Below are 22,615 nucleotides of genomic sequence, written 5' to 3'. Positions count from 1 at the left end.
CTTTTTTTTTTTTAGCTTGCTTGCCTTTTGTTTTAGCAGCTGCAGTATCTCGGAAGAAAAAACGGAGAATGGGAACCTACAGCCTGGTTCCTAAGAAAAAGACCAAAGTTTTAAAGCAGAGGACGGTGATTGAGATGTTTAAGAGCATAGCTCATTCCACTGTGGGCACCAAGGTGAGGGTGACGTGTGAGGTACTTACCTCGTGTGCTTATTGGAAAATCAAAGGGTGCTGTCTGTCCAGTCCTGTCATGATGAGGGCGTCATGTGAGAAACTTAGTGATGGCGATAGCTTGTTAAGCTATATGTTTCATGATGTTCTGTTAGAAAGAACAGGACACAGAAAACTGTGTCTAGGTGGATTATTACTTCCTTCATGGATGGCCATTCAAATAAAATGGCATATGAATTTTAGTTTTTGATTCAGCACTATCTTTCTGTTTACTTTGTAGTCTCATTTCTGTGAAGTTTCAGAGTTTTCGTTTTGTCAAGGAAAACAAATTGGTTTGCAGTGGCTGGGTAAAATGTTCAGGAATACTGCTATGAGCCCACCTTGATAACGTTTCCCTGCTCATGTTTCAGAGTGAGAAGGATGTAGGTGATAGTAGCCTTCATGTAAATGGAGAGAGCTTGGAGATTGACTCAGAAGAGGATGACTCTGATGACTTGGAAGAGGATGAAGACCATGGATCTGAGCAAACTCCTGCATTTCCTGTAGAAGACAATAGGATCTCTAAAGAGAGTATATCTGAAATTGATCAGGCCCAAAAGGTATTTTAAAAACAATTGAAATTTGGAGTGCAAATTTGACAGTATTTGTTGAAAGTTTGTTAGCATGAACTTAGCAGTTTGACTATAGATAGACTTTTTTTGCTTTTAGTTGGAATTTTGGTACTTTATTTTTCCTTTTTTCAGTAGAACTACAGAGATGTCTTTTTCTGCATAATCAGCAAGTCAGCAGGCATTTCCTAAGTTCTTACCTTGTGCTTGCAGACACTATGCTAAGTGTTACAGGTACAGAGACACAAGTGAAGCATTTCTTGTTTTGACCTGACTCACGTTCTAAAGAAGAGATGGCATACTAAATGTATACTAGGTAGGATCCCCCTGTTTCTTTATTTCTGAGTTGTGGTCATAGGAGGTCAGTTGTTTTTGGACTTGGTGAAAATAGTTTATCTAGCTAACTGATATTTATCAGTGATTGGACATCTACACATTTCCTGGATATGTTGGCATAGTCTCCTTCTATTCCTAGTCCCTGAGGGAAATTTAAGAGTAGACTGAAAAAACAAAGAAATTACTTTGAAAATAAATTTATATTTTATTTGCATTCATTTTTCACCAGAAAAATGGATTTTGTCAGTGAATTCTGAATTTTGGATTGTGGGCATAAGATTGTTTTCTGTTAGTTTTTAAAATAAATTAGGTGATAATTCTGGTTTGTAATGATCTCCTAATTGGTCTCGAATTATTCCTGAATCTCCTCTTTCCAGTCTGTTTCCCACTTAGCTGCTAAATTGATATTCCTAAAACATAGGCCTGGTATTGTCATTCCCTTGTTTAAGATGCTTCTAGGATAAAATCCAAATTCTGCAGTTTGGCATTTATAGTCCTTCACATTCTGACTCTATTCCATATTTCTAGACCTATTTTATGTAACTCTCTCAGTGCACTCTACATTCCAGCGAAACTGGCCTACTTATAGTCCTGTATGGGAGTCATAGGACCTGAATTCAATTTCTAGCCATGCTACTTTTTACCTGTGTAATATTATGCAAGGCACTTAAATACTCTGGGCTTCAGTTTTACCATCTCTGAAAAAATCAGGTTGGACCACATAATCTCTTAAGGTCCCTTCCAGCTCCAGATCTGCAACTTCTTATGCCATTCCATTTGCCCTCTTCTATTCCTGTGTATAATCTCTCATGCCTGGAATGCTCATATTGGAATCTCTTGTGGTTTTTGTGGTTCAACTTACATACTATCTCCTACAAGATGCCTTTCTTGATGCCCTCAGTTATTAATGCTATCCTCATCCTTCCCATTACTTTGTATTTATTTTGTGTATTTTTTAATACCTACTAATTTGTGTACATGTTGTGTCATGCTCTTGTCTCTCCATTTCCCAGTATAATTTGGTAGGAGGAAAAATTCTTGGGGAAAGGGGGCATGGTAATCCATACTAGCAGGTAAAAATATTGGCTCTTTTATTATATTAATGCATTGTTTTCTTTAAGAGTAAAATTCCTTTTAGTTTAGCTTATTCCTTAGGTAGTGAGGAGAAGTAGAGGAGAGGTTTAATGTCTTTTGAATACCCAAGGGCTAGTAAGGTTCGTCTTAGTTCATTATCTCCTGTATTTTCTTCCATCACTGATTATAGTACCTTGTACGTAATAGACGCTTAATAAATTTTGAATTGAATTGCATCTTTTCTCTTGGCTATATGGTGATTTTAGATGGAAGATGGGGAGTCTGAAGAGGAGCAAGAATCTGGAGAATCTGGGGAGGAAGAGGAAGATGGGGATGAATCTGATTTGGTAAGAGACACAGTATTTTATTCTCACCTTTGTAACAGTGCTTAGGTAATTGAAAAAATGTTATTTCATTAGTATTGGTAGCATTCTCTCAAATGATCATCACCCCTTCATGCCATAGTACACTGTTCATTATTTCCTGTGTCCAAAAAATCCTCTACATGGTTGTCAACTTTCTGGTAATGAGCCTCTGCAAACATAGCTTGTACCTAGGTCATTGCTGGCCTTGTCCTTGAATACTTTCCGGCTTGGGAGACCTTACCAGCTCTTCTTTTTTTGACATTGTTTTTGAGAGCCCATTGTTCCTCTTATTACATTGGAAGCAGTGAGGTACTGGTTAAAGTGTTTATGTGGAGGCTCCTCACTCTAGCTCTGATACATTCTGTGCTGCCAGTAAGATTCCACTATCTTATATCCTAACCATTCATTCATACCTCCTGCTGGATTGCATGTGTGCTTCACGTTTCTTTTCAGTATAATGAACTGGTGAGATGCTGATGAGAGTCACAGAATAGGACGTTTCTATTGTGTATAAGGAAGGAGGTGGTACATTGTGGCAACATAGAACGAGTGCAGCTTTTGAGGGCACATCCTTGTCCTTCCACTGATCCTTCTGTGACCTTGGGCAGGTCACTTTCCTTTTCTGAGCCTGTTTACTCATGTGAAATGAAGGTTGAACTAGATGATCTGTGAAGTCCCTTCTAGCTCTGAATCTAGGATTTTCTCCTGAAGTTGTAGGGAATTTTTGCTGTTTTTAGTGTTCTTAAAACTCTTCTCCTAAATTATATCTGCAACAATATGTTATGTCATCTTTTTATATGCTAAAATGAACTTTTCTTGGGGTTTGGGGAGGACCAGAAAGGTAATTTTAATTCATGTTGTTTTAGTAGGGATTTTGTGGCTGAAGTAAGGGATGACCTCAAGTACCTAGCATAATACCTTGTATACAGCATGCACTTCATAATTATTTATTGAATTGCATTGAAGTACCATAATTTTGTTACATGCTAAATAAATTGTGACCCTCTTCAGTAATGTCCATTATTTCCCTTCTTTAGAATAAGAAGAATAAAAATACATGGAATGCTTAATCTACACTTGATATGGAGGTTTATTTGTTCTGTATATGAACTTTTAATTAAAATTTTTTGGTATTAAAATCAACTAAGGTTTCTAAATCATAATTTGTATTTTCTTTGGCTCTGAAAATACTAGATTTGGGGTAATGTTGCCCTTCATTAAAGATATAAATACTATATATTCAAGTCCTTGAACTAGAAGGACATTTGCGAAAGAGGGATTCAAAGGTTTCTTTGAAGAGAGAGGATTCAGCAGGTTGATTTTTTTAGGGGGAGTGGGGTGGTGTTGAAGTGGATTGGGGAGCAGGAATCAAACTTGCTAGGACCATTTTGCTACTAACACTTTATTTTGCATGTACATTCTCTTTTGATTCTCCAGAGTTCAGAATCTAGCATTAAGAAGAAGCTTCTGAAACGGAAAGGAAAGACAGACAGCCCATGGATTAAGCCAACCAGGAAAAGGAGAAGGAGGAATAAAAAGAAACAAAGCAGTGTCTTAGGTATAATTCATTGAAAGTTTGTATTTAAAAAACTGAAATGGTCACAAGTGGTGGTTTTTCCCCCCATCTGATTTTAAGGTGCTGAATGTGAATGATGAAAATAAAATACCCTCTCTTAAAAGCAGTTATAAGAAGAAAGGTCATTTAATTACAGCAACAAAGTCCAAGCAGATTCATAGTTATTTCTGCAGAGCTTTGATGAGTGGACTGTAAAAGAAATATTTTTCTGACAACATTAATGTTAGAAGTGAAAGGCTGAAGAGCCTTGTCAGGACATGCTCTTAATAGCTACTTAATCAATTTAAATTTAGCACTGGAATATTTCTGAGATTTCTATATTTCAGAGTCCAGAGATACTTTTCATGAGCTGCTCCAGGGTAGAGAGCAAGTAAAATTGCCCATATTATCATCCCCACTTCGAGTGCCTCCCCCAGTTGGATAGGATTGCCAATCTACTTTCTTTTTGAAGTGGGAAGAAGCTGAGAAGGCTTGTAAATATATATGATGGAGTTCTAAAAAGATGTCTTTTTATAGGAAGGCCAAGAAGTATGATATTCTTACTTTTTGATACATTTGGCTGAACTGGCCACATCTTTTGTTGATAATTCATGTCACTCACTGTTCTTGTTCAGAAAAACAAAGCATGTCAGAAAAGCTTCTGCCAGCACCTCTCTAGGTATACTGCTCTTAGCACGGATTCTTTACAGTAAATATCTTAGCCCTTTACAGTGGGAACTTTGTTGCCTTTCTCAGCTTTTAACATCTAGTTCTTTAGAGAGTTACTACATATCTAAGAATTGGAGGGTTCTGTTTCCTTTTCTTTCTGTTCCAGTGGATGTCTGTAAAAGGATTATTTTATGTTTCTCCTTTTTATTTCACCTTTTTCTTCCATCTGCCCATCCCTCCATGTAAAGGGGGAATCTGATATCCTAAATTGGCTTTCTTATTAATTATGTAGAAAGAAGTGGTATAATAACAATAAATATCATTTATATAATGCTTTGAGGTTTGCAAGGAGATTTATATGCTATCTAATTTTATAGTGCATTTCATGCTGCAAGTATTTAATAAATGTCTGAATTGATTCAATAATTTTTATTTTTTAGATCCTATTAATGATTTGTACTACAAAGACCATGTTTAATATGAAACGTTTACTTTTAAATTCACAGATTTCTTAGAGGATTATTTATGTGAACCTACACATTTATATATTCAGTACTGTATATGTATAAATTCTTTTGGGACTATAGCTCCTAATTTAGGTGTAAATTTGCTAGAGTAGTTAACAGTGAATAAACTTGTTTTTAAAATGATAGTATCAATAAATTCAATAGCAGTATTAGCACCAGCTCCAATTTTTCATGTTATCTGTTTTCTTAGAATCACTACTTCCAGAGGTCACAAGGCTGTACGGCTGAATTTCCTTTTAGGCATCTGTGCACTCATGTCTTCTCACTAGGTTTCTTTGTCAAGGTTCATTTTTTCTTTAGCTGTTGGTATTTTATTACCCGATAGGATTTGACATGTTTGTAGAGTCAAGGTGAAAGGTTGGCGTTTGGAGTGGAGTTTTCCTCTTTTATATAGGGCTTTTGGGTTTGAAAGACTTTGAAGCTGAATCACATGCTCTATTTTTCCTTTTGGTAGTAGGAAAAGATTCATTCATCCTGTGAACTAGCATAGCGTTATTATTTTTATTTCTTGGTATGGAGTATATATGCCTGTGTAAAGCATTAATATGTACATCTCTACCTTATTAGGTGGCTGGATAGCCACTTAGACTACACACATAATATAGTGTAGATGAGAAGCCTACAAACATACTTTTTTGTTAGTATTTGGTTCTGAATTATTTCTCCTCATTGCAAAGTTAATTGATTAATATCTTATAAATTAATCTACTTCATCCTTTTCTCTGCATTTATGGACATTTAGTTTGTTTACTTCCTACCTTGTGAATTTACATTTACCCCAAGGCCTACTGATTGGCTTTTTCCACCCAGAAAGATTCACTTGAGTGGAGTCTGTCTTGTCTTTTTTAATTACTAAGACCACAGTGAAGGGTATGCATTATCTTTCTGTCCTCCCTTTTTTGTAAGCAATTCTAATCCCAATGAAACAGATGTGCTTCTTTTTGGTCCCTGTAGAGAATATTACCAGTGGCCAGTTATTGAGTCCTTCTAGCTCTAAAGTAGCAAAATTTTGTCTTTCAGAATCTAGAATACAATCTTTTAATGTCTTGGAATCTTTTGGGGTGAAGGGGTAAGGGAGTTCTTCTTTCACAATCCCTTTGCTAGCCTTATCTTCTCCTTTCTTAGCCGGCCTCTTATGTCAGATAAATAAGTAGTAAAATGCCCCCTTTCTTCATCTCTATTCTTTTTGTTATAAAATGATTATGATTTCATCTGATTCAAGGGTTTTTGATTGGTCTGTAAGTTTGGGGCTTTGATTCAGCTGCATTTATTCCTTCTTATTATGAAGCTGGGAGCTGCTTTATTAACTGCAAGCCTTGACCTTCAGAATCCAAAAGTCAAGTGGGTTTTTTTCTTTTAAAAAATTTCTTACAAAGTTTAAGTGGTCTAGATTCCTCCCGATTTACCCTAGTATATGATTACATCATCTAGCTGATATAGTTGCTGTGAAAGGTGTTTCTGCATGTCAGTGCTTATATTTTTTCCTTAATTTTTTCTTTTTATATAATTTAATGAAATGGAAAATTTGCACATCTAAGAAAAGAAATGAGTCAACAACTATAATATGCTCAGATATTTTGTAGTATTTTAGGTTATTTATTTATGTGGATTTTAATAGACTATTGTGAATATGGCCTTTATACACTGCTTTTACTATAATGGATATGGCCTGCATGTATACGCAGTATTTGATTTTATGAATATGTGCATATATGTACATGCATTTTAAATATAGGTACTGAAACATACAAGTCATCTTTGGGAAGCACAGGACAAGCTGGTCAGGAAAATAGTATGGACTATATGGAGGTTTCTCTGGATTCTCTGGATCTCCGAGTAAAGGGCATTTTATCTTCACAATCAGAAGGTGAGTGTCAGCTTTCTAAATATGGCCATGTACCATTTTGGTTCTTTGTTTGCCTAGTTTCTTCTCTGTATTAAGATGATGCCCCCTGGTGGATATTAATAGGATTTGATGAGATTCATCTCTTAAAGGTGAATGAACAGGGAGAGACATAGCATAAAGCCTGTTTTCTCTGTTCACTATAAGCTCCAATTGAATAATCCCAAATTAAAGGTAACTGAGAAGGATTTCATTGAAACACATGCATTTCAGCCAAGATCAGACAGTGTCTTCATATTGTCCTACAGTTCCTTGGTATAAAGATAGACATTTTAATTTGGTATCTCAAAGTAAACAGTTTTAAAATTGAGAATATGCCACTAGATGCATAATTAGATGCCATTTTGGACTCCATGACTTGTAATCCTTATGTTTGTAGTGTTAATTGGATCAAATATATTTTGATATTGCGTAGTTAAACAATGCTTAGTCTTTAGGTATGCTCTGCATTAGAAGAGTGTGCATTAACAGTGCAAGCCTTTATTCTTTACACGTATTCTGTAACTGCAATTGTTTTCTTCGGTATAGTAGTAGCACATATATAAATAAAAACCCTATTAAATTTCATATGCTTTCTGTAATAGAGGATCATATATGAATACATAGATAGATAGACACGACCTTATTAGTGTCTATTAGTACGGAAGTACACATACTGCAGATAATAAAAACCTTCATATTCAGGTATACTCTACAGTATAAGATTTCTTTTCATAGTGGGTGCGATCTCTCTTTTAGGCTTCTTTTGTACTCTTTGTGACAATAGAATATATGTAGAAGTGTCATAAACTGGGGGCATTCAATATATTTCATTGTGTGTATTGGTGGTGATGCTAACTTCTCTTTAAGTCAGGATCCTGTCACAATATCATAATTTCAGCTTTGGAAAGATACCTCAGTGGTCATCTAGTTTTTTCCAGACTTCTGATTTTGTACTACAATATGTGTATATTTGCTTATTTTTATATTATATACATGCTATTTGATCCTTTAGGATCAATAGAAATTGCCTGAATTTATTCAGTTCGCGGACTGGTAAGATAAGATGAGAACTTGAGGAAAAACACTTTGGCAGAAGTTCTGAGCCCTAGGGAGAGGAGATAAGATTTGGCAACTTTCTGGATATGTGGATTGAGATGACACTGGAATTATGAATGTAGTTAACTAGAAAGATGGTACTGCCCTTGACATTTTTGAGGCCAGTTTTCTACCCATTAGGCAGTCCTGTTAAAAAAGGAAATTATGTTAGACTGGCATGGCTTGCTTTTAATGCAGCAGTGTTGGCTCCTTGTGATCACAACTTCCTTCAGTTCTGTGGAGCTTCTCTTATTCTCCATAATCTGCTAGAAGTCCGTCTCAGTGGATCAGCAATCACCTTTGTCTCTTCATTCAGTACCTGAGAATGTAGTGCATATAGACCATGTGACTTGACCTTGTCATCGGTAGCTATTTTATTTGCAAAACTTTAAGTACCATATACGTCTGATGGTGATATTATTGTTATTGTCATTATTACTATTATCTCCATACTTAGCTTAAGATATTTACCATTATTATTTTATCCATTACACTTTACAAGTCTTTCTCCTTGCCAGAGATAATATAAGCAAAATTAGACTTGAAAAACTGTGCCCTTTCTCTGTTGTCAGTTTTCATTGTCCCATCTATCCTAAACAGGGTTCTTATCTCTTTCTTTATTCTCTTCTTTCCAATGTAGTTTTTTTAAAAAAATCTTCTTGTCCTTGTCTTTCCTAAACTTGTTCTAAGCATTCCCAGCACTATTCTTACAGGATTGTACTATAGTTTCAACTTCATCTTTTCTTGCCAGCCCTTGCTTTCATTATTTGTAATTGTTCTTTCAGAATTTGTGCTGGTTGGTAAATCTGTTAAACTCTTTAAATAATATCCCTTTTGCCTGTTTATTGGAATTGTTTCACTTTGTGTCTTCAAAGTTTCATTCTTGGGAACTTATTCCTTCTGCTGACTTCATTCTGGAATTTTAAGTTGTAGGTTTCTTGCCATGATTTCTGTCAGTACTTTGAAATCTTTTCTCCCAAAATCTAGGATGCTTGATAAACTATTTCTGGCTTGAAATCCTGTATCACAAACTCTGATAGAGTAGTATACTTTGTCCCTGCAATCAGTTACCTTTATTGGTAAGAATAAGATCTTAACTAGATTCTCTCCCATCACTGGTTCCTCTGCCTTTTGAAGGATAAATTCATCAGTAAGTTAAGTTAGGAACATATCTGGTCTTCTTTTGCCAGAAAGAGTTCTAGCAGATGCCCCAAATATTCAAGTCCTTCATTATTCTCTTTGTTTCAGTTTTAAAATTTTTTCCCCAAATTCTTTTTTCTCTTTCTTCTTTCTGTCTAGGTGGTCTGTTCTGGTTCTGCCTCAATAGATATTCTTTTAGATTATATCCATAATGCTCTTACCTTATGGTTCCTAGATTTCTTTGTGTTGGTATGTCTGCTCAATACACAATGTTGTTTCATTCTACTCATTTATCTATCCTGAATCCTATGAATAATGAATTTTTAGAGCCATATTCCAGCTGTAGATCTCATCTTACCAAGTCTCAGTGATAATGATGAGATCAAACTTGCCTCCTTTTGTTAAGATCTCTAGTTCATTTTATTTCATATGTCACTGAAAGGCTAGTATTGTTAATTCTTGACCATGCTGTTGCAGAGTAAGATTCTAGAGTTGACCAGACTTCTCATCTTTTCAGACTTAGCTGTGATTTGCTGTAATTATTTTAGAGAGGTTATTCAAGCTGAGTCTGCATCAAGATTCTCATAGATGAAGTCTGTACTACCTTTTGGGGATAGAACTGAATCTGTTATTTCTTTGGTATAGATAACTCTTGATGAAGAAACTACTGATAGAGACTGGCATTGACTCTTTAACTTAGGATTTTAACAGAGTTGTGGTGCTCAGAGATAAGGTGAATTTCCCAGTCTTCCACTTTCAGTAAATGTCAAAAGTAGGGCTTGAACTCATGTCTTCTTAATTACAAGGTCAGTTATCTACTAAGCCACATCTTCTCTAATAATAACTTATCATTCACAGTTCATAAATGATTACTTGATATGGATCTTGTGAGTGTCATATTGTGATTTTTGTTCTTAAAGACTCTTTGTGGAGTGTGGCAGAAAATGATAGGTCTTGTAGTCATTAATATATCTTTGATGATTTCACAGGTAACATTTTTGTGTGGCTTCATATATATCAACAGATATTTAACGAATCATGGTTTTAAAGGACAAATAGCTTGCCTTTTAAATTCTCTTGAATTCCTAAGCCATGCTATTTCTAAACTAGAACCCTTTAATAGGACCTAAATCTGTCAGCATATCTATAGGAAGCAAAATTTGTCTCCTGAACTTTCTCCCCTCTACCTTCTTCCCACAAGTCTGGTTGCAGTAAACAGAACTGTGACCCACAGAGCAAGCATTACTGTTTACTCTATGCACTTCACAAAATTACTGAATTTGAGAGTGGCAGGCACCTCAATGACTATCTAGCACAACTCATACATGAAAAGAATCACCACTATGTTATATAATAGTTTCTTTTAGATTTGAGAATAAAACTTCGTCCAATAAAATGTAGAAAGGAGAAAAAAAGAAAACAGATTTTTGACTCTCATTATATTTTGGCTAATAGCCAGCTACTCAAGTTGGGCATTATAGGAGTGGTTCTAGTCCTTTTCTGCCCATGATTCATAGTGTAACTTCAAACAACTCAACCTGCTCTCTCTAGTCTTCAGTTTATCCATCTATACAAAGAGAAATTTCAGTATGTGTAGGTATCCCTACCAGCTCCAGCATTCTAAGATTGTTTGTTATTGAAAGCAAAGGCTTTAGAGCTGGACTTCTTCATCTTTCTTGTGACTTGAACATCTTTGGTAGTCTGGACCTCTTTTCAGAATGATATATTTAAATACCTAGAGTAGAACACATAGAATTACAAAGGAAACCAGTTTGAAATAGTTAGGTCCGAGACCTAAGTTCATGGACTCCAAGTTAAGATCCTCTGCCCTATCTCATTTATAAGACACACCCACACACATCCATATATATATACATACATATATATGTGTGTGTGTGTGTGTGTGTGTGTGTGTAGTGTGTGTATGCATATATGTGTGTAGTTCTAATTTACAAAAATAAGACCCATTCCCCATTTGATAAATTATTAAAGTATATGTAGAATCAGTTTTCGAAGGAAGAAATCCCAACTATTAATAGCCATATGAAAAAATGTTTCAAATCACTTAATTTTTAGAAAAATGCAAATTTAATCAGCCCTGAGGTTCTATCTCACATCCATCAGATTGGTAAAGTTAACAAAAAAAAAAGAAATATACAAATTTTATAATTTTATAAACATTCTTGAAAGCAATTTGGAACTATGACTAAAATGTTACTATATTATATGTATTCTTTGACCTAACAATTTCATTACTAGACCTATACTTCAGAGAGATCAAAGAAAGAGGAAAAGAACTTATATATAAAAAAAATTGCAGTTCTTTTTGTGGTGGCAAAGGCTAAGGGAGTACATATCAGTTGACAGATGGCTGGATGTAATATAATATATGAATGTAATGAAATTCTTTTGTAAGTAATGATGGAGGGGACAGAATTAGAGAAAGTTGGGAAGACATATGAATTGATATAGAGTGAAGTGAACAGAACTGGGAGTTTATAATGTAAAGAAAAAAACTTTAAAGGACTTAAGAACTCTGATCAACACAATACTCCAGTACAGTTCTACGAGAGACATGATGAAACATGCTGTTCACCTACTGACAAAAAGAAGTAATGGACTCTGTGTAAATTGATGTGTATGTGTATGTCTTGGACATGGCCGGAGTGGCAGTTTGTTTTACTTGATTATGCATGTTTATTACAAGAATGGTTGTTTTTTGGGAAGGTAAAGGAGGAGATAGGAGGGAGAGAAAATAATACTGGCTATGGATTTTTTTTGTTATTAATTTATTTTGATTTATCAACAATTACCTCCATAAGTTTTAAGTTTTAAATTTTTCTCCCCCTCCTTCTCCAAGACGATGCGCAATCTGATGTAGGCTATACATGTACATTCCTGTTACACATATTTCAATATTAGTCATGTTATAAGGAAGAATTCACACTAACAGAAGGAACCACAAGAAAGAGGAAACAAAACAAAAGGAAAAAAAAGCAAGTAGTATGCTTCGATCTGCATTTAAGCTCCATAGTTCTTTCTCTGGATGTGGATAGCATTTTCCATTATGGGACTTTTGGAAATGTCTTAGATCCTTGTATTGCTGAGAAGGGCTAAGTCTATCAAAGTTAATCATCACATAATGTGGCCATTACTGTGTATAACATTCCCTTGGCTCTGCTCACTTCATTCAGCATCAGTCCATACAAGTCTTTCCAGGTTTTTCTGAAGTCTGCCTACTCATCATTTCTTATAGCACAGTAGCATTCCATTACATTCATATACCACAACTTGTTCAGCCATTCCCCCATTGATGGTCATCACCTCAGTTTCCAATTCTTTGCCACCACAAAAAGAGCTGCTGTAAATATTTTTGGTACATGTGGATCCTTTTCCCATTTTTATGATCTCCTTGGGAGCCTTAGAAGTGTTATTGGTGGGTCAAAGGGTATGCACGTTCTGATTATGGATTTTTGTAAATTAAAAAAATAATTTAAAAAAATCTTCCTTAGAGTGAGTCCTTCATCATTAGAAAAGCAAAAAAAAAAGGGGCTAATTCTTACAGGAGTGCCCAAACCTTCTTAGAATAGTAGTCATATAGTTAATGTTTCTTTACTAGGGGTGGATAATTCTGGAGACTGATTGAATTTAGGCCATGAGACCAAAGGAATAAGCAAAGCTGACCCTTAGGTTTTGAAGCTTATAACTGGGAGAACATTACTACCACCAATAGAAATGTGGAAATCAAGAGGGTCAGAATATAGGATGTTGAGTTTAAGGATCTAGTGGGACATGTAAGTACTAGCCCCAGGGGCAGCTAGAGCTGAAGAGCTGAAGTTGTGGATTGGGAGTAACCAACATAAAATCCAGCATTGATGTTAATAGGTTTGGATAAGCTTGTAAGAGGAGAACCTATATTGAAAAAGCTTGACAAGATGACTGGCTGATTGGAATAGTAATTTGTTGAACATGTCTTCACACAATTGGTCAGGTGTATGGTTCTTCAGGAGTAGATTCCAATATGAAGATGTTAGTGAGGGGGAAAAACACCTTCCTGAGCTATTGACATCCTAGTGAACTCTCAGACATAACTTTGAATCAAAAAATTTATGAAGAATCATGTATACAGATAATCAAATAATGCAGATAAACAAGACCTCTTATTTCAGTCTTATCCCCCTCAGTATTTTACCATCACAAGATCAAGAGTGTCCTAATTGTTTGCCAGTAACTAGCAGTGTAACTTTGTTTGCTTATGTATAAAAGGATAGAGGCATCTTGGTAGAGTGGAAAAGGTCAGAAGGAGCATCATTCTCCCAGGGTTCCCAGCCTTTCTCTGACTTTGGGCAAGTTATTTACCCTCCCTCAGCTAGGTACTTCAGAGGATAGACCAACGGAACTTGGAGCCAGCAAGACCCAAGTTCAGATTCAGCTTCAGAGACTAAAGAGCATTGTGAACCTGGACAATTCACTTAAGTGATTCCTGCCTCGATTTCCTTATCTGTAAGATGGAAATAATAATGGTTTCCACCTCTCAGGATTGTGACCCTTTAAAAAAACACTATAAATGCTAACTATTAATAATAATAGTAATGAAAATTATTATTGTTATATTTTTTAATCTCCATAATGAAGAGGATTGGATTAGATAGCTTTTGAGACCCTTTCCAGCCCTAGAGTTAGGATCTTTTGATCCTATGAATACTGACTCTGAGGTGAATATTAACATTAACATTTCCTCGTTCATTCAGCAAAGATTTGTCATGTGTCTACTCTGTGTGGATCATTGTGTTAAAAACACTTGGAGAATAGACACTAATTAGTTAAGATATGGTCATTATAGTTAAGTAGCTTATAGTCTAGTATACTGGAGGATAAAATACAAGTATAGTGTGAGATCTGAAAATATGCATTGGGAGTGGGGAGTAGTTTCAGGAAAAGGTTCCAGGAAGAAGTGAAGTTTGAGTTCAACTTTAAAAGAAAATAATTCAACCAGTGAAGAAGAGGAAGCAAATTATAGGTGTTGAATACAAAAGGAACAGAAGAGAAGCAGGAGAATACAGGGCCTGTCTGGGGGATAGATCACAGTTCAGGTTCAAGCAGAATGTGTGAAGAGACTGGGAAAATAGGAAGATGCTTGATTGTAGAGGTTCTTGAGTATCAAGAGATTTTGAATTTTGCTCAGTAGTCACATTTTTGATTATCTTTTGTTGTGGGCTAGATGATAGTACAATTAGATTAATTCAGAAGAAGTTTATTGGTCAGATTAAAAGAACAGTCATTAATGGTTCCATGTCAACTTGAAAGGAGTTCTCCAGTGGAATGTACCAGGGATCTTTTGCTTGGTTCTGTGCTGTTTTAAATTTTTTAGTTAGTTACCTGAATAAAGATATAGTTGACAACCGTATCAAATTTGCGGATGACTTTAGCCTGGGAGACAGAGTCAGCAAACTAGGTAACAGGGATCAGAATCCAAGGTTTCCTTATCTCTATTTTGTATATGTCTTATGTATTCCTATATATTTACATCTTGTCTCACCCCTTAGAATAATCGCTTCTTAAGATTAGTAACTATTAAGTTTTTGTATTTGTATCCCCAGCACTTAACATAGGGCCTGGCTCATACATAGTAAGGACTTGTTGAGTAGCTTTTGATCTTTACAAATTAGAGCTTTGAATCTAATAAAATACAATTTGATGAGAATAAATTAAAAATTTTACACTTGAGTTTAAGAAGTCAGTTTTGTCAGTACAAGATAAGAGAGAAATGGTTCGACAAATAGCTTTTCTGACAAGATCTTAGAATTTTAATGGATTGTAAGCTTAATATGAGTCGAGTGATAAGCCAACTTAAAAAGCTGTTGTTACCATGGAATACTTAATGGAGTTTCTAGAGAAAAACAAATCGCAGTGATGAAGAACCTTGAATTCATGCTATAAGTTCATTGGTTGAACGAAGTTGGGATGTTTAACTTTGAAAAAAGAAGACTCTGGAGGAAAGTGATAACTGTCTTCAAGAACTTGAAGGATTATCATGGTGAAAAGGTATTAAACTTGTTCTCTTTGGTCCCAGAGGACAGAATTAACAGCAAAGGGTGGAAGTTGGGAAGTAACTTTAGACTTGAAATCATAGAAAATTTCCTAATATTTAGAGCTTTCTAAAAGTGGAATGGACTGCCACAGGAAGTAGTAAGTTCCCTCTGAGTGGAGATCTTCAAGCAAAGGTTGGATGACCATTTACCAAGTCTGTTGTAGTGGGGTTTCTTTTATGAGGATGGATTATACTACATGGTCACTAAGCTCTCTTTCAAATGTGAAAGTTTGTTTTTGAGAGTGCTGTGACCAGATCTATATGTAAAAATCTTGTTTAAGCAGCATTATGAAAGATGAACTAGGGGGAATAGAGATTGGGGATGGAAAGATATGATAGGACTCTGACAGTAGTCTGGTCAAGTGGTAGTATATTAGGGTATATTTGGTAATAGAGAGTCAGGGATGAGTGCCACAAATTTGAGAGGTAGAATCCATAGTACTTGATACCTGGAAGGAGGTGAGAGAGAAGAATCATTGATAACTTAGAGGAACAGAAAAATATTACAGGACAAACTTTTGAGCAGCACTTAAAATACAAAGTTGGAAATAGGATGAGGTACCATTGAAGGAAACTAAAAAAGTAAAGGGGGGGATGGATGTAGTAGCAGGGTTATTGGGTATCTCTAAAAACAGTGGAAGAGAGAATATCTGAAAGGTGTATGGTTACCAGTATCAGGTACTTCAGAGAGGTCTAAGAGGGTGAAGATGGAAAAAAACCTATTTTATGTGCCAAAAGGTTACCAATAGTCTTTGAGACAATAATTTCACTGATGTGGTAGGAGTTAAAACTGAATAACTAGTGGTTATAGAGGATAGTCCTAGAGTTATCTGTTGTAGAGTTATCAATTTTAGCTCCTAGCTGATCGAATCCCTGAAAAGTAGTAAATAGTGTGATGATTTTTTTTCGAGACAAAAGGAATATAAGGAATTTGAATAGGCATCTTGAGCAATTGGTGGTATTGAGATGGAGCTTAGTGTCTTCTGCCATCCATAAACACATATGTTCATTTGGATCCACATGTCTTGAAGTATAGCCTTCTCTGCTGACAAAGATGTGCTTGGCATCATTCATCTAGGCCATAGTAGAGATTCTCTATCCTTAGTGCTTTTTGAGTTTAGAGGAGGAGTTAAATATATATTTTACATTTGATTAATAGAAATTTATGAAACTATTAATACATCAGTAGGGATGGACCTGAATGTCTGAAATATTTAGCTTGGTTCATGTTTGCACATATTATATATCAAATAGAGAAGATACAAAACTTGATTATTCCTTTGATTATGACACTTCTTGGAGAATCTGTGTATAGAATGTCTGTATACATACGTGTGTGTGTGTGTGTATGTGTGAAGAGAGAAAGAGAGAAAGATGAATCTGCAGGGTATTTGCTACAGCATAACCCTTTTCCATTGTTACTTGTTTGAGTCTATAGCAGTAGAATTGGATTGGTACTTTGGAGCCTTCATTAATTTTTTCACCTTATGCTTTGATATGTTTTATTCCCTCAGATTATCTTGTCCTTGGAATTGGGACCAAATATTATAATTGACAATAATATAATTGGTATTGATTAATACAATTGATAATTGATGCAGTAATTATTACAGTTATTGTTGAGTTCTACATTGTACTTCAGATTTTTGATGGAAAAATATTAAATGTAACTAGAATAGAATTCCCAAAGGAATGAATTTTCCTATCTTTGTGATTCTGCAACAGTGAGTAAAGTCTTCTTTGTGTGCTAGTGATCCTTTCAGAATTAAGGACCACGAGTCAAGTACTTTTGTACATATGTACATATGTAGACACACACACACACACACACACAGCATTTTTGTATAAGGAGTAGGTTGATGGATATATCATATCATATACTCAGGGAATCTTGAAGAAACCAGATCATTGCAGATAGCAGGGCATCTTGCATAGGGATTCCAGAAGAATGAGCATTACAGTCAGATCCCAGAATCTCTTTTCTCACCCACATATATGTTTTTCACTGGTAAGAGTTTCTGGTGAGATTATCACCCACTTTTTCTTTATATATACTGTTGGTAATAAAAGAATAGCCAGTGGATAATTGCTGATTTATCTATAAAGGTCATTGAATGATTATAAAATTCTTATGACCTTTCTGCCCAAGTTTTTTAATAATTCACCTAATGATTAGGCTTGTTTTCTGAAGTGTATTTTTGAGGATGCATAATGAAATTATATATCAACATAAAAACTAGTAGTAATTATACAATGGTAAATTTTTGAACTATTATCTTTATTGGCCCGAAATGAGCCTGAAACAAGAAATATAATTCTTTCTGAATTCCTTTTTCTTTATAGGTCTCTCCAATGGTCCTGAAGCAGTGGAAATTGATGGCCTTCAGGAAGTGCCTCTCTGTAGCTGTCGAATGGAAACTCCAAAAAGCCGTGAGATTACCACTTTAGCTAACAATCAGTGTATGGCCACTGAAAGTGTAGACAATGAGGTAAATGACATCAGTTTTACTGTACACAGAAATTGAAATTGTTAACACCAGCATCAGGAGGCACAACTTTTCCAATCTGTTAAGAAAAATAAGCTTTTGAAGGATCAAACTCCTTTGTAACAGCATCAAATATTTTGGAAATCAGAAAATTGTCATATGCTTAGGAAATTTTATCCAGTAGTGAACTCTCCATGCAAATCCCCTTAAATAAAATTAGTTTGATATTTCCTATTATGTTTTTGTAATGTCTTTCCATTACACCTTACTTCCCTTTATATACTCTTGAATCAAGTGACACTGGTGTCCTTTCTGTTCCTTGAACAAAACACTCCCATTTCTTGACTCTGTGCATTTTCTTTTGTTGTCTCCTGTGCTTAGATTGCTCTCCCTCTTCATCTCTGCCTCCTGGCTTCCCTTACTTCCTTCGGTGTCACAACTAAAATCCCATCTTCTACAGGAAGCCTTTCCTGTCCCCTCTTAACTCTAGTGTTTCCTCTCTTTTAGTTATTTTTCCTTTATATAGCTTGTTTGTGTATATTTGTTTGCTTCTTTTCTCTTCTGTTAGATTGTGAGCTCCTTGAGAGCAGAGACTATCTTTTGCCTCTTTTTGTATCTCTAGCACTTAACATAGTGCTTGGTACAAAGTAAGTGCATAATAAATGTTTATTGACTGGTTAACTTGTAGAAATGAAGGATTTTACACAAATTAATATTTGTTGAGTGAAAGTGCATGTATTAGTACTTTTAAATGAAGGCTTATGAGTATTTCTGTTAAGTTCTCTTCTGTCCTACTGTCATTCTAGAGGTAAAGGCTGAGCTTTTGGTTTATTGTCCCATTTTCATTAAATTAGAAACCCAGCCTGGTATAGCTAATTTTCTCTTAGCTGAGTTGAAGCTGTCTACATCATGCACATATTATTTTCTCCAGCAGAATATGCATTTTCTCATAAATCTGCACAACTTCACAGATTTGATATTGATTTCAGACAATTGTTCACTCTCTTAGAACGTTCCAAGTTATTCCACAGACCACTGAATAAATGTATGGTATTTAATTCTTTGGGAATCTAAAGCTCCAAGGATTAGTTTTGTGACCTGACAGTTACTTCCTTTCCTTTAACCAGGTCTTTTGACCACCTTCTTTTATCCCAGTTTCTCAAGCAGATTTTACACAAGATTTTCTGGATTTCCCATTCCCATTATTTGCTTTCTCTGAAGCTCTCTCTGCCTCTACTGTCTCTAAGCTTCCTCCCTAACATTGCTTAATTGTCCTTTCTTTATCCCAGCTTAATCTCCTAGTCAGGAAAGTAGTAGGAAAAGAAGATGGCCAGGAGAGAAATGATTTCTTTGTCTCCTGGAATCCTCTTCTATTATTTCTTCAGCAGTTGTAAGGAGCTTGACCATGGCAAGGCAAGGCAAGGCAAGGCAAGGCAAGGCAAGGCAAGACTGGGCTCTGACAGAGGCCAGCCAATTAAAATGTAGAGAAAAGAGGAAACGACCTTAGTGCCCATGCTTCCAGACTCCTTTTTCTTTTATATGAATGTTTGGATTTTTGAGTCAAATCAGTGGTGGTTGCTGTGTCAAGAATTTTCTTGTCTATTTGTAAAAAAAAAGCAGACACTGGAGGATTAGGCACCTAAGAGACCCATACAAATGGTCATGGTTTTCCACTCTCATACCTAGGTCTTTCTGGGCACTGTCTCAACTTCCTGACTCTCTTACTAATTGATTTATGTTTCCCTGGAACATTCTCAGCTTCTTTGGAACTCAGACTCCAGAGGCTATCATTTCTTACCGGATTTCTTCTGTCTTAGATAGTCTGTGTAAATGAGCCCTGTAATTAGTTGGGATTATTGAGAATTGACTATGGTTTTAGTTTTAGAGAATAAAAGAATTGAAAAAACCTCAGTGATGGAATTTGATTTTTGTAACTGGTTGAGAAATAAATAATCCAAAGTAGAATGTTTATAACAAGTTTTCAGTAGTTGCCTGGTTTTCAAAATAGATAATTACAGGTTGGTCTGCTTTTTCCTGACTTTACAGTGGTAACTTCTGTGGAAAATGTAGTGAAAGTCTTTCAATTTAAATACTTTTCTATCCATGTGAACCTAGTGAAATTAATAGTCATAATAATAATTTGAATTTTTTACAATGTTTTGGTCACATTCTTAAAAACATCTGTGATCTCATTGATTTGTAAATTCTCTCCAAAAATGCAGAGTACGTCAGGGGAGCATTTCTTGCTGTCCACTCCTTACTTTGCTGTGTGACAAGCCTATCCACTCTTTCTGTCATGATTCCTCAGTGAAATTAAATGATGCTTTATAATTTATGAATATCCTTTGCCATATATTATCATATTTGATCATCAGAAAAATTCTGTGACATAGGTAAAGCAATTATTATATTCCCATTTTATAGATGAAGAAATTAAGTCCCCCAAAAGTTAAGTACCTTGCTTAAAACTATACAACCAGTAGGTGCCAAAGCTTGAACTGGAACCAAAAGATCTTAGTACAGCCATCTACCATTCTGACTTATGTTTTTTATACTTTTGGTATTTTTTGGTACATTCTTGAGTTTGTGCAAATAAGAAGTCAAGGACAATTTTGTAACTTAAATGATCTCAGGCTATCACAGAGAGAGTTTCAGTTAATTTACTTAAGCAGTATATATTACTGATATGAATATCCTTATCAGATATGAAATACTTTAATTCATTTACCTTTTGGTTAGCAAGTGATAAATTTCTTCTGTGAAGATTCTTCTTGTCTCTGAAATAAGACTTTTTATTTTTCACCTGTTCATAAGCTCCTATGGAAACTTAAATTGACTGACTAAAAACTTTTTTTTTCCTTTGGGTAATTGACTCTGTCATTTTGTAATTGAATTTGCTTTTATTGCTGTGATTGCAGTTGGGCAGATGCACAAACAGCGTGGTTAAATATGAATTGATGCGTCCATCAAATAATGTCCAGCTCTTGGTGCTGTGTGAGGACCACAGAGGGAAAATGGTGAAACATCAGTGCTGCCCTGGTTGTGGGTACTTCTGCACAGCTGTAAGTCTCAGGTTGATCCTAGATGTGATCTTCCATTTGCATTGCATAATATAAGTTACATATATTTCTAATAAGCATTACTTTACTTTGCTCTGTTTTATTCATACATATACCTTCCCTCTTGCATTACTCCAAATTGTTTTTCTTTGAACTGTCATGTATGTATCAAATGTGAAAAGACAATTTAAAAAATGATATTTTGAGAATTGGACCATCATTTTATTTTTTAAGGGATTGAGAAGCATGGATCTTTTCTCCTCTCTTCTGTAGTGGTTCTTTATCGCCAAACCCTAAAAGTGTTATCTCATTCTCTGCTGTTGCTTAATTAAAAATGATGACCACCAGTCAAGGAATCTGCTTTCTTTCTAGTGTTGGCTTTACCCTGCACAAAGTTAATACTTTTTTTTTTTTTTGGCTTTTTGGTGAGGCAGTTGGGGTTAAGTGACTTGCCCAGGGTCACACAGCTAGTAAGTGTTAAGTGTCTGAGGCTGGATTTGAACTCAGGTCTTCTTGACTCCAAGGCCAGAGCTCTATTCACTGTGCCACCTAGCTGCCCCAGCATTTTTGTTTAGGAGCACAAAGCTAAGACTGATTTCCTTCGAGTCTTCTTTTCACAGTTTTGTCATGTTGTCTTCATAGATTCTTTAGAAATTTTGTGGCATTGAATTGAAATAGTAGAGGAACCAAAATTTAAATCTGTGCATTTATACTTAATTCATGAAATATGAATGTATTTATCTGTCTTCTTTGTTAAATACTACTCTTTCTTGCCTATAATTTTGTTTATATTTACATATCACTTTACACATACAAAATGTGTTATTTCATCTGAGCCCCACTGCAGCTATGAAGTCAGCATAGTAATATGCCACCTCTGTATATATAAGAAAACTGAGTCTCAAACAGGTTAAGTAACTCACCTAAAAGCACATGGCCGGTAAATGAGCAAGCCAATCTGTGTGACCAGCAGGTCATAGGACTCTCTCTTGAAGTTTAGGATTTTTTAACATGTAACAATTTAGTTTTTTAAAAATATTTTGATAACTTTATTTTAAAATGATTTGTTTCCTTTGCAATTCTATGTATTTTATGTGTTTAAAATATTATTCTGAGGAAGTCCATATGCTTCTCCAGACTACCAGGAGTCCATGACACCCCAAAAAAATTAAGAACTCTTGTTCTAGTTCTTTTTACTTTCCCATAAGGGCTGTTATAAGGATCAATTAATATTGGTAAGCTGCTTTGTTCCTCTAAATTAAAAATATTTTGTAATAGCTAGATTTTTTAAATAATTAGAGCATATTAAATATCATTATTTTACAAAAAATCTAATACCATGTTCCTTTGTAAAGGAAACACATCTTTAGAATTCCTAAACAACATCTTTCATGATTTCTGCTGCTTTTCTCAAATTTCATTGTGGCTAGTTTCATGATTATTGCCATTTTTGTGATTCCTAAAATATGTATTAGACCTTCTTCTACTCAAATATGTATAAGTTGCAGAGTTGATAATACTGCAGATTATGATAGCTGATACTTGAAAATTCGGAG

General features: G+C 35.2%; 1 protein-coding gene across 11 annotated transcripts in view; it reads left to right on the top strand.

Moving 5' to 3' along the window:
• EHMT1 (euchromatic histone lysine methyltransferase 1) overlaps positions 1-22,615 on the top strand; it is a 297,878-nt gene that overhangs the window by 178,761 nt on the left and 96,502 nt on the right. For 7 of the 11 annotated variants that reach the window (XM_078149928.1, XM_020981693.2, XM_020981698.1 and 4 more), the window contains 7 exons: positions 16-173; positions 580-768; positions 2,454-2,534; positions 3,990-4,110; positions 7,039-7,170; positions 17,858-18,003; positions 20,919-21,062. In XM_078149928.1, the coding sequence (XP_078006054.1) occupies positions 16-173; positions 580-768; positions 2,454-2,534; positions 3,990-4,110; positions 7,039-7,170; positions 17,858-18,003; positions 20,919-21,062 (971 nt within the window). The remainder of the gene's footprint in view (positions 1-15; positions 174-579; positions 769-2,453; positions 2,535-3,989; positions 4,111-7,038; positions 7,171-17,857; positions 18,004-20,918; positions 21,063-22,615) is intronic. The other 4 variants (XM_020981690.2, XM_020981689.2, XM_020981701.2 and 1 more) reach the window with 4 other exon arrangements.

Source organism: Phascolarctos cinereus, unplaced genomic scaffold (assembly GCF_003287225.1).
Source record: "Phascolarctos cinereus isolate Bilbo 61053 unplaced genomic scaffold, phaCin_HiC Scaffold_2;HRSCAF=192, whole genome shotgun sequence".
NCBI classification, from domain to species: Eukaryota; Metazoa; Chordata; class Mammalia; order Diprotodontia; family Phascolarctidae; genus Phascolarctos; species Phascolarctos cinereus.
Note: the sequence above shows the minus strand (reverse complement) of the source record. Positions and strands in the feature narration are given on the sequence as shown.